General features: G+C 34.7%; 1 protein-coding gene across 1 annotated transcript in view; it reads right to left on the bottom strand.

Moving 5' to 3' along the window:
* The window catches only part of SCYL2 (SCY1 like pseudokinase 2), a 46,548-nt gene that overhangs the window by 22,165 nt on the left and 11,353 nt on the right, over positions 1 to 13,030 (bottom strand). The window contains exons 4-8 of the mRNA XM_023728904.1: positions 12,533 to 12,754; positions 11,040 to 11,156; positions 10,317 to 10,442; positions 6,885 to 7,061; positions 2,718 to 2,845 (exon numbers count right to left, since the gene is read on the bottom strand). Coding sequence (XP_023584672.1) covers positions 2,718 to 2,845; positions 6,885 to 7,061; positions 10,317 to 10,442; positions 11,040 to 11,156; positions 12,533 to 12,754 — 770 coding nt within the window. The remainder of the gene's footprint in view (positions 1 to 2,717; positions 2,846 to 6,884; positions 7,062 to 10,316; positions 10,443 to 11,039; positions 11,157 to 12,532; positions 12,755 to 13,030) is intronic.

Below are 13,030 nucleotides of genomic sequence, written 5' to 3'. Positions count from 1 at the left end.
ATGGTCATCTTAGAGAGAGAGGAGTTTTATTTCTTTATATTTGTAAGTCCTTCCAAATTCTGAACCTTAAGCACGTACAATTTATAGAAGCAGGAAAAAGTTATTAAGTCCTTCTTGTTAACTAATATGGTGCCATACAGAGTGGGAACTCTAAATAAGAATAATGAAGGACAAGGGGGGATTACCGAGGGGGGGCATTGAAAAGGAAAAGAGTAAGAAATGTCTTGAGAACTAACTGGCTGAAGAACATACATGTCAGCTCCCTCACAAGGGCAGAATGAACAATGATGAATGAACAATGATCCTTAATGATGAATGAACAATGATCTTTGTAGCAAAGCATAGGAAAAGGGATTACGTACTGAAGAAAATAGAAGTACCAACGTACATCAGCAAAGGAGCTATTGACAATATTCAGTAAACTTAAAGACATTTACAGTTAGCAGACAGAAATGAATTAACTACTGAGAATGTGTTATCAAAATACTGGCATGTATTTTATTTGCTTTAATTTACTCCCAAATTATATCCAAAAGGCAGATGTAAAAGGGTTATATTTTTATATCCACTCAGAACTATAATATTTATGTGGGTGATATAATTAGAGGATAAGAAATTCAAGCCACATTTACGGTACCACTTTCCACAGATGACAGAGGAGAATGTGCAAGGATGATCAGTCAATGAGACACTGTGCTCCTATTTCAAGAGGGTGCCTCCTTAAGGAAGATCAGCCTTTAAATGATTACACCAATAATGATAGCAAGAAGCTTTCAGCAGAGAAACCCTAACACTTGTATTACTTACTATAAAGCAACTGTAAAGTGCTACGCTGTATAATCAAGCTCAAGGTGGTAGGTTACAAAAAGACAAATCTTAAGTTCTGTCTAAATCACTTAGTTAAGGGATGGGAGAGCCTTCTTCCTAGGAGACAAAATAAAGATCCTAAGAAGAGGAGGAGATGAAAAAGAACAAACAAACAACAATGACAAAATCCAAAAAAAAAAGGAAATTCAATCAGCAAATTCTTAGGAATTTCTGCTTCTTATTTTATACTTTCTTTGTCTATAATTGGTGTGTGTGGGGGTGTGTGGAATGAACACAGCTTCTAGGCTTAATTTAAAAGCTGAATAATAAAAGAACTGTTTCATACATACAATTTTATTAATGCCTCTTTTTAAGCTTTTGCAAAGCATCTTCTACCTTTCAAAACGTTTTTCAGAATAATCTTAAATATTTCTAACCAAATTTCACTTTAAAAATATCTATCAAGTCTCAGAAATGAATTTCAGAAGTCACTGTCTAGCCTTCTACTTGAATGAAGCCTGATAAAAAGATTTTGTTTCTTGCTCTGAGATTCTCCTAGTTGTTTAGATACACTCTTACCAAGCAATGATGACACTAGTTAACTGGATTGGTGACTAAAGACTTACACCAAATGATATCAGAAATGGCAGTTTCTAAAATTCAGCAAAGCTGCACAAGTCAACTTGAATTACATATTAACTATTTCAATAAAATACTGGTTGATACTTATCGGCTCAGATAGCTACCTTATGAAGTATCTGCCCCCTACAAAGACAAACGACCTCTTATGTCACTCAATCTTTCTCCTCCTCTTTAATCATAGTGAATATAAAACCAGCTTAACTACACAGGGCCCATGGGAATGTTTCTTTAGAAAGGGCTAAAAAGTAGGGGTAAGTACACCTTCCCCACCCATCCCCTGTCATTTCTCACCTTTAAGAAGGATGATCTCATTATAAGGAAGGATTTTTAACATCAATCTCACAGCTTTGAATACACAAAATAACTTAGTAGACAGATAGAAATGAATCTCAAAAGCGATCTTATACATGTGGTTTTACGTTCATGTTAAAGTTTTGGTCAATGGCTTTAAAAAATTAAAATCATGTTTTTTTTTTTTTTTTTACTAAAATTTCTATACTGGCAAAAAGACTATAAACGTTTAAAGATAAAACCATTTGTGCAGTGAGATGTTCTTAACGTAAGTGTAAATTTCCCAAAGGAAAAAAAAATGAAACTAAATTAGACTTTTGTGATTCAAAACGTTTTTCCAGACAGCACACACAGAACCAGACTACAGAACTGAAAGTTTGGCAAAGTATATGATGTTCCAAGATGGTTTTTCTGGGACAAAAACATTACTATAAATGTATTAAGGACCATCATACCAAATTATTGTCTTCTTTTCCATCTACCTGCTGCACAAATTAACTTCAATGCAGAAGGAACATCGTTTCTAAATAGAAAATTGAGGTACCAAGCATGAAAGAATATTATGAGTATGGGAAAATACCTACTTAATGTTTTCAGAAGAAAAAGGTAACTATCTTTGATGTTTTCATAGCATACTTTCCTTCATATTTCAATTACCCATTTAGGAAGAAGCAGAAAGAAGAGGATATACCAACAAGCTAAACTACGATAAATCAAATCTCCTGCTGTAACAGTACATTTCTAATAAATAAAGGCAAAGAATCATTTTATTTCACAATGCAGGTATTTACCAACTGATACTTTAAACTTGGAGTAGATACACTTTAGTAGCAGGGTATCAATGATGTAGTTCAATAGATAAATACATACTACTGATGAATGTTATATAGAATATTTTATAACTTAAAAATGTATCTTCTTTCGTTCTTTATTCTGCTTTAAGAATCAAAATCACTAAAGAAAAACTAATCAAATACTATACCTGGATCTGAATGGAGGGAGCTTCTAGCGCTCTGTAAACCATTGGTAAGACACTGTTCTTTATCTCATCAGGAGGGGTTTTGGTTAGTAGCAAATCCATTTTTTGTAGGAAAATTAATAAAATCTGTTTAGGAAAAAGAGGAACAATGTATTAAAGTCTCGAATCTTTAAGAGATATTCTATACATAACAAAATTTAAAGTTTTTTCAAAAGAATAAGTTATATATTTTGACACTCACCATGTTGCTAGCCTGAAGGCATGGAAGACAAAAACATACAAATCAAGTCTCTTACATTTTAGGAAGTACAATATTTAACTCCTACTAGCACTTTAAACATTTAAAAATAAAGACTAATTTCCTAACTCTCACATATCTACAGTAAGTATCAACTATATGGAAAGCTACTGGGTTAAAAAAAAAAAGCCCAAGGGCACCAAAGCCAGATGTCCCAAAGGTGTAAAGTCCATCACTCAGCTTCTAGGAAGTTCCTAAGACAAAGCCCTTTTAGTGCAAGAGACAACTCTGACATGCCTGGTTATCTGCTATTCTAGGCCACAGGAGATGCCAAACAAATTGAAAAGACAGGGACTTTAGGGAAAGCATGTTAAGAAGGGATATATAACAGCAAGGAAGGAAACAAAAAAGGTCACCCAGAGAACCGTATTTTTACACAAATAACGCACGCCTTCTACATTTGTTTGCCAACTGTGCCTTCCTCCACACTCTAATCTATGTCTGAAGAATTTTTTACATGTTGCTGTAAAAAAAATTAGCATAGCTTGCTTACAAAAATACCTCCGGAGGACACAGCTGGCAAAGAAACATAGAAGGTGAGTGTTATTTGTGTAAAATGTAAAAAATACGGTAGATAACCAAAAAGAACTGCAGTCGGGATCACTTCACGTAGAAGAAAGGGGCCCCAAGTACTTAATTATCTTTCAATGAGATCCCTGTACAATTACTGAAGTACTTGATGAAGAACCCCCCCACTCTACTATATTAAAGTAGCTAAAAATTATATAGTACATTTTAGAAATGTACTCATATCAAGTAAAAAGTTCATCCTTTTAAGACCATATTCCTTGAACATGTCAGATAAATGAAAATGCCATGTTATTTTAAAAAAAACAGACAGTATATAGGAGTCCTCACTTTGGACAGTTCTGATAAAAGTGAATTTCAGTTACCAGTCTCCAATAGTACGATTCAAAAGTGAGTTACCATGGTATATTAACTGTGAGTAACTACATAAAGTACAAACTTCCCTGCTAGCTGTTCAGTCCACAAATCACTGTGTAAATAACAGATACACATTATGACCACTGACCAATCACATCACTTCTGGTGACTGGTCACTGCACCATCTACCATTCAGTTCATGCACACACAGCAAAGTGTGTAGTAGTGTAGCCTTCTTGTTCTCCCAGTGATAAACCCCTTTTACAAAAATGGAAAACTGAAAGACGGAATTGGCCAAAAAGGATAAAAAGTGTTAGTACATAAGGTTGTAAGTACAAAGTACCATGTGTGTAGTAGCAAAAAGTTGGACACAAAAGTGGATGGTTGAATAAACTGTGGTACACTCACACCACAGAATGTGAGCATTAAAAAAAAAAGGTTAAATTTATACCAGCCGACTTGTACACATTTCCTCCATGATACAGAGTAGACAATACGATTCCACTTTCATAAACCTAACAATAACCATCTCTCCAATATTTAAATACATATGTGTATGTGTTTTGTCTGAGATTATATAAGCATAAGAAAAGTGTAGAAGAATACATTACAGCTTGTGAACGCTGGATAGGGTGGGAATAGCAGAAAGGAACTAAAAAAGAGTTTCTCTCTCCATATACACACAAAAGTACATATCTATGTATCTATATCTATACGGAGCCCTGGTGGTGCAGTGGTTAAGAGCTAACCAAAAGGTGGGCAGTTCAAATCTACCAGCCACAACTTGGAAACCCTATGGGGCAGTTCTACTCTGTCCTATAGGGTTGCTATGAATCAGAATTGACTCAACAGCAACAGGTATATGTACACACGTACACACACAGTATGAGAAAGTCCCCATGATATAAACAACATTTATGATTGATATTACCTCATTTACATACAATTATGTGTGTAAGTGTGAATATAAGAGCATATGAAAGGACAGTCATTCAGTGTTAATGATGGAGGGAATTCAAGTAATTTTTATTTCTTTTTTTATATTTTTCAGTATTGCTGAAGTTTCGACAATGTATATGTATTATTCATATAACCAAGAAAAAAGTTATTTTCATTGTGAAAAGAATTAAAAGAAAGTAATAGATAAGCAGGCAAAAATTTATTCACCAAAGAAAAATCTGAACAACCATAAATTAAAGTAACCTCAAGGTACCATTTTATATCAACTAATTTAAAATTCTAAAAGGTTATCATACATTGCCAGCCTGGTGGTAGTGAAAGCAGTAAGCTCATGCGCAGCTGACCTACACAATCAAATAATCAAATATTTTCTAAACTAACATCTATTAGGAACAGATAAGTAACTCTATGCAAAGGGTTCTCCCCGACCCCAGAAAATGGTTATTAGATTTATGTTCTTAACTAGAATTTTAATTCAAAGTATTTTGAGCGATCAGATGCTGTTTAATAAATTATGAGACTAATTTTATTAAAAGTAAGGCTATGAACACATCAAGTACTGTGTATTTTGAATAACAGTTAACAAGTCTTTATAACCTCTTCTGTTGGTCACACTTTTGACTCTGGAACATAATCTAGTTGTTTAGGGCAGGTATCTAAGAATCTACTTAATTAAGTGTATCAACTAAATACCTATTCTTCTCCAGTGCAACACAAATTGGAAAAGATAACAGCTCTTTCAATTCTAATAGTTTGTTAATATTATCTACGGTCTTCTTTATAAAGAAAACAGAAGGTAAAGAAATTAATAGGACTGTAAGGAAAAATTCTATGAAGAAAAAATTAACATTTTAATTGCCTCTGACTTTTCATTCCTACCTCATCTAACTGCCCCCACGTAGCTAAACTATAAGGAACCAACTTCTATCCATGCAGAATACTTAATTTTATCAAGTCTTAGTTAAAATTTTTCAGAAGGAATTTTTAACTGGACAACTAACGAAAAGAAAAAAAGAAAAAAAAAAGGGAATGGAGGCATATAAAACTTACAGGTTCCTTAAGATACTATCTTGACAGACACATAGCTTAGTGAACATGTGGCTCCACCACCTTTCCCTCTGACATCTTGACCTGCTTCAAAGCCTAATCTCCCTCACCCTTTCCCTAGTCCATAGGAACTCTTGCCTTACTACTACACTTCCTTCTTTGCCCCTTCTTTTAAGGCAAGGACTACAAACAGCCTGTCATAAGGCCATAAATCAATTAGTTGATGGTTTACCAATAAACTACGGCCATATAGTAGAAGTAACATAAAATAGTATTCACTAACTATGTGCCAGAAAATTTCACTTACTCCCAACAACCCATTTCACTCCAGAAATGGGGCTTTAAAAGAGTAATAACTTGTCCCAGTCATGCTTCTAGGATAGGAAGAAGCCCAGATTCAAACCCCTGTGAGTGACTCTACTGCTCTGAAGTCTAGACTACCCTGAATCTGGCACATAAACAATATAATAGAGTCTACATGAGAAACTGATCACCTTTTTCGCTTACAATATATATGCACATTATTCCCATGGTGCTGTAAGTGTTTTTTCTCTTCTGGTGGCAGTGTTTACTAGCAGTAAGATAAAGAGTTTAACAACTGGCACAAGTCATCTACAAATTAAAGGCCCTGAATAACAAAACAAACCAAAGTGCAGGAGAAAAATAGCTTCCCAAGCTGTAACTTCCAGTAAGGCCAAAGGAAACAGTATAGCAAATAAAAAATCTCATTACAGTTTATTTTCTGAGATGGTAATTTATGGAGAACTGCATACATTTACTTGCAGTCTATTTATAATTTTAGGAATGCTTCCCTTCAATCACATACAAGATAGCTTTCTGACTAATAGAAAAGAAAGTGGAATATTCTTACCTCAAATTTTAAAAAGTCACACATGCAATTCTTTTGTGTTTAATGACAATTAACATCATGAAGAATACCAATGAATAAAAATGCAAAAATATCTGGATACATACCTGGATTGGCTCCTGCTGTTTAAAGACAGGGCCAAGTTCAGGTAGAATTAATTTGACATATTCTTCTTTGGTGCATTCCTCAGCAATCAACAGAACATTGGGTAAAACAAAAGGTACCATGTCAGGGTTTACAAACTCTGAAGTCAGACAAGGTAAAATCCTCTGCACGATGACCCGCTAAAAAACAAAATATTTTTATGAAACAAAATTTATTTCAGATCTCCAGTGTTAACATTGAAGTTACAGTTTAAACTCTCCTATCCCTTTACATAATGTGACCCATGTAATAAATGCCCAAACTAAGACACTTTTGAGAGTAAAATGGGGTGCTACTCCTAATCATGCCAGGACAAAAAGCAGAACCTGGAAATATCCCAAAAGGGGGCATATGACCATTTAGGAAACTTTCCCAAATTAGTCTTCACTAATATATTTCTCCACTTAATCCCTTCATTATTTATGACTCATAGCACACAACTTAAGCACTGTCCTATACTGTACTTTTATGCACTAAAGAATTCTTTTGCAATACAACCTTATGATTTTGGTTTTATAGATTAAGTTTACGTTAGGTAAAATAGCAGGGAATGCTTGTGTATTAAGTCAACAATTTCAACCACCAAGTTATAATTTATAAAATAATTTCTAGTAGTTAAGAATTATCCCTCTATCTCTGAACATGTATATATTTTCATGCATGTTAACTCTATTTACACTGTAAGGGCCTTGAGAACAGGGACAATATTTTACATTTCCTTTTTCTCTTTATTCTCCATTGCACCTACATAGAGTCCTAGACAAACAGTAGGTAATCAATGAATACCTGATAAATTAAACACTGAAAAAAAACCTGGAACCAGGAAATAGTACTAGCTTTCTAACCAGTGCCTCTTCTTTAGCATTCACCAACATTTTTCAGACAATAGTACACTCATGCTTTAAGAAGTCAGAGACAGTTAAGGAAACTGAAGAGGCCAGCATCAATAGTAAAAAGTATTACAATGATATGTGCAAAAACCTAGAGATAGAAAACCAAAGGGGAGAACACACTCGCATTTCTCAAACTGAAAGAACTGAAGAAAAAATTCAAGCCTTGAGTTGCAATACTGAGTAATTCTACAGGGAAAATATTTAATGATGCTGGAAGCATCAAAAGAAGATGGAAGGAATACACAGAGTCACTATACCAAAAACAACTGGTCGATGTTCAACCATTCCAGGAGGTAACATATGATCAGCAACCAATGGTACTGAAGAAAGAAGTCCAAGCTGCAGTGAAAGCACTGGCAAAAAACAAGTCTCTGGGAATTGACAGAGTACCAATTGAGATGTTTCAACAAACGAATGCAGCGCTGGAAGGGCTCACTTGTCTATGCCAAGAAATCTGGAAGACAGCTACCTGGCCAACTGACTGAAAGAGATCCATGTCTATGCCTATTCCCAAGAATGGTGATGCAAGTGAATGTGGAAATTATCAAACAGTGGCATTAATATCACATGCAAGCAAAATTTTGCTGAAGATCATTCAAAACTGGCTGCAGCAGTATATCGACAGAAAACTGCCAAAAATTCAAGCCAGATTCAGAAGAGGACATGGAACCAGGGATATCACTGCTGATGTCAGATGCATCCTGGCTGAAAGCAGAGAATACCAGAAAGATGTTTACCTGTGTTTTATTGACTATGCAAAGGCATTAGACTGTGTGGATCATAACAAATTATGGATAACATTGAGAAGAATGGGAATTCCAGAACACTTAACTGTGCTCATGAGGAATCCGTCCGTAGATCAAGAGGCAGTCGTTCAAATAGAACAAGGGGATACTGCATGGTTTAAAGCCAGGAAAGGTGTGCACCAGGGTTGTATCCTTTCACCATACCTATTCAATCTGTATGCTGAGCAAATAATCTGAGAAACCGGACTATATGAAGAAGAATGGGACATCAGGAAGACTTATTAACAACCTGAGTTATGCAGATGACACAACCTTGTTTACTGAAAGTAAAGAGAACTTGAAACACTTACTGATGAAGATCAAAGACCACAGTCTTCAGCATGGATTATGCCTCAACAAAAAGAAAACAAAAATCCTCACAACTGGACCAATTAGCAACATCATGATAAATGGAGAAAAGACTGAGGTTGTCAAGGATTTCATTTTACTTGGATCCACAATCAACACCAATGGAAGCAGCACTCAAGAAATCAAAAGACGCATTGCATTGGGCAAACTGGCTGCAAGAGAGCTCTTTAAAGTGTTAAAAAGCAAAGATGTCACCTTGAGGACTAAGATGCGCCTGACTCAAGCCAGGGTATTTTCAATCGCCTCATATGCATGAGAAAGCTGGACAATGAAAGGAAGACCGAAGATGAACTGATGCCTTTAAATAGTGATGCTGGCGAAGAATGTTGAATATACCATGGACTGCCAAAAGAATGAACAAATCTGTCTTGGAAGAAGTACAATCAGAATGCTCCTTAGAAGGAATGATGGCGAGACTACATCTTACATACTTTGGACATGTTGTCAGGAGGGATCAGTCCCTGGAGACGGACATCATGCTTGGTGAAGTAGAGGGTCAGCAAAAAACAGGAAGACCCTAAACGAGATGGACTGACATAGCGGCTACAACAATGGGTTCAAGCATAGCAACAACTGGGGGGTTGGCACAAGACCGGGCAGTGTCATTCTGTTGTGCATAGGGTACCTATGAGTCAGAACCAACTTGACAGAACCTAACAACTTCAATAGGAGCCCTGGTGGCACAGTGGTTAAGAGCTACGGCTGCTAACCAGAAGGATGGCAGTTCAAATCCACCAGCTGCTCCCTGGAAACTCTATGGGGCAGTTCCACTCTGTCCTATCGGGTTGCTATGAATCAGAATCCACTCGACAGCAATGGGTTTTCGCATCATTGTGCAATGGTTAAGCACTCAGCTGCTAACCAAAAGGTTGGTGGTTCAAACTCACCCAGCGGCTCTGCAGGACAAAGACGTGGTGATCTGCTTCCATAAGGATGACAGCCAAGAAAACCCTATGGGCAGTTCTACTCTGTCACATGGGGTCACTATGAGAAGGAATTGACTTGGCAGCACCCAACAACAACAGCATCAATAAAGAAGTACCTCCTTAATTGCTGGTTTGGCAGTGATCTCCACAGTGACAGCTTCTGAACCTCTCTTCTGACATTTAATGTTCAAGCGCTGCCTTTGTATAGGTAATATCCTTCTAATTTTTTTTATCCTATTTATTTTTTTAACCACGCGAAAAGGGTCACTAAACTTTTGGTTACAGTCTGCAGCCTTTTATAGTCATTTATACACTTAAGGCAAAAGTCATCTTTATCTCTTTGGAAGAATTATTATAGTAAGTGAAAGTAAACTATAAATTTTAAAATCCTGACCATAATCAGAAATTGGTCAACAACAAACCTTGGGCAGTTTTGGTAACACCTTTGGCAGTCCTTTGAAAAACTGTGATTTCTGAAGATTATCTCTTTGGAATAAAGTATCAAAATACTGCAGTGTTACTGCACCAACATCATCGAAGAAGGGAATCTAAAAATAAGGCAATAAAAGTATTTTGATAAATATTAACATTAAAGTACTTCTATTTGAAACTGTCACAGTTTGGCAAAACAATACTCAGAAAAAAATTAGCAAAATGCTAAGGACCATTTTAATAGAAATTCTAATTATAAAAATCAGGATAAAGTAATAAATTACTTTTCTTTTCAAGTTCAAATCATCAGAATTAGTACCTATGAGTTTGCTGGGCAGTAACATTTTGTTAACTACTAAAATACTGAAAGATTAAATAAACACCTTGCAAGCATAAAGAGTACCAATAATGTATTAAAAATCCATGCTTATATCAGTGAATTAAAGCGAATTCTCTGGAGAGTAAAACTTCTGCATACCTACTTGTGACTCTTAGGACTCTGTTCACTTGAAATGTTAACTTCACATCAGAGCAATTATATACACAAATTATTTAAATGTTTAAGATTATAAAAAAGCTGAAAACTTAGTATGTTCAAGAATACAGACATTATTTGGGGACCATATTTGACTAAATATTGTTTCAGAAGCATTTAATCTACCGTAACTCATTTTTTGTCCCTTTACCTAAGGCAGAAATTCATGTGTACTCACCTTTGTCATCTGATCTGCATCTGGTCTTACAGCTGGAGTTACATTTAACAGCAGTTTTACATGTTCACGGACTTCCTCAGGTATACTAGTAAGTGAACTAGATCCTAAACGACTCAACTATTCAAAACAGCAATAATATTACATACGAATATAAAATATTCAAAAAGATATGCATTAATATTGTCAATAGTCTATTTAAGAATCCTTTTAAAAATTTACCTATAAATATATTTGTTACAAAGACATTCTGGAAACATATCCTATAGAAGCTGAGGTGTAACATGGGGAAAAAAAAACAAAGGGATTATCTATAAAATGTTTATTCAGTACTTTTCTTTTTTCAAAGGTTTGTATAGGGTGTAATATATTTATCATCTTACATTACAAAGTCCAATAAGTCAAGTTAGAGTGGATTAAACTAAATGAACAACTGTGCTCGCTAGGCTTCAAAGTAAAAAAGTTTTCCTTTCATCTTTGACTATAAGATGTCAAAGGGTGGCAGCCTGTTCCAACCGAAAACAATACGTGAAGGGTTGCCAACTTGCATGAGCTACCTCTTTTTAGAAAGTGATTTTGATGTATCTGTCAGACCAGCTGACTGTGTGAGTATATTGAGAACATAAAGTTTTCTTAGACACACAAGAGAAATAAATAAAATTCACCAAAATTAATTTAAAAAAAAAAAAGCAAAAGAGCATGACACCTCTAGCTACAGGCAAAGGTGTGGGTTTTTAAAGTGTGTATAAATACATATACATCAAATACAAAATTTTGCAAATTGCCTGATACTTCAAATAAATGTGAGAGGTTTTTGTTTTATTTAATTTCTTCCAAAAAGCAGCTTCCATTAAAATAGGAACTGAGTATGCATACATAATAGCACAACCATTCTGAGTTTAGGTGAATAAGGGCTAGAAATTTTGAGTAACCAAAATTTGTCATGTGACCAAATCTTACTTTACTAAACTGAATTCTATTTCTTCTCCTCTGCTGTTGAGGTAATTTACATATTCTATACATATTTTGTGTACTCTCAGCTAATAAGTTTTTTAGCAAAAGTGCAGCAGATTTACCTGGAGAGCTGCTTTAGCTCAGTGAATTCAACTTGCATGTTTTATCTTTGTTCAATAAAAAGCATTTAATGCAACAGATATCTATATCTGTATGTTGAACAAACTACTAATTCTATTACTGTAAGATAATTAAAATATTATCTTTAATATCTGAAACTGTTTCTATTCCTAAAACAATATACCTAATATTTTACAATCATATTTCAATATTCATTTTAGTAAATAAATGTTAAATAATTTGTAGTAACAAACTTTAACCAGTCCTCATTATTTATAAAATTACTTCTATTGAGTACATGCAAACTTAAAATAGGAAACGTATCTCATTTTAGAGAATTTTCTGAACACATTTTAGAAAAAAAAAATCAAAGAAATATTTCATCAAATATTTAATGCAATCAAATATTTATAGGCAAATACCTGATCCAACTGCCTACTGAAACTCTTGTAAATATCTTGCTTGTTGACTTCAAATATAGGTTTCCCTTTATTAAATATAGCATACATAACAGTTCCTAAAGAGTACATATCACTGGCTGTTTCACAGCTCACAGAAAGTATGTATTCAGGAGCCAAATATTCAGGATTTGGAAGACACAATGATGGTAAATTTGGGTCCCATTCTTTGCAAGGAAACTTAGGCTATAAAAGAGAAAAGGGATTACATAAATTAAATATTTCAAATGAAAACACCACTATCAAGCAGTAGCAATCTATCCTTATATTTATACCTCAGTCATGCAAATAAAAATGCCACCACCAGCTTTATTCCTAAAATTCCCAAAACTACAAATCTGGCAAGTGCAAACATCAAAATGAGATAAGAATAAGAACTCTTAATACTGTGAGATCAGAGCTTTCTTCCAGAAAAAATCATCACTAGCAAGATGCAGTATCAATATGGGAAGAACTGGTATA

The sequence above is a fragment of the Trichechus manatus genome, unplaced genomic scaffold, assembly GCF_000243295.1.
Source record: "Trichechus manatus latirostris isolate Lorelei unplaced genomic scaffold, TriManLat1.0 scaffold00027, whole genome shotgun sequence".
Taxonomy (NCBI): Eukaryota; Metazoa; Chordata; class Mammalia; order Sirenia; family Trichechidae; genus Trichechus; species Trichechus manatus.
The sequence above is the reverse complement of the archived record's forward strand: the minus strand, read 5'-3'. Positions and strand labels throughout refer to the sequence as shown.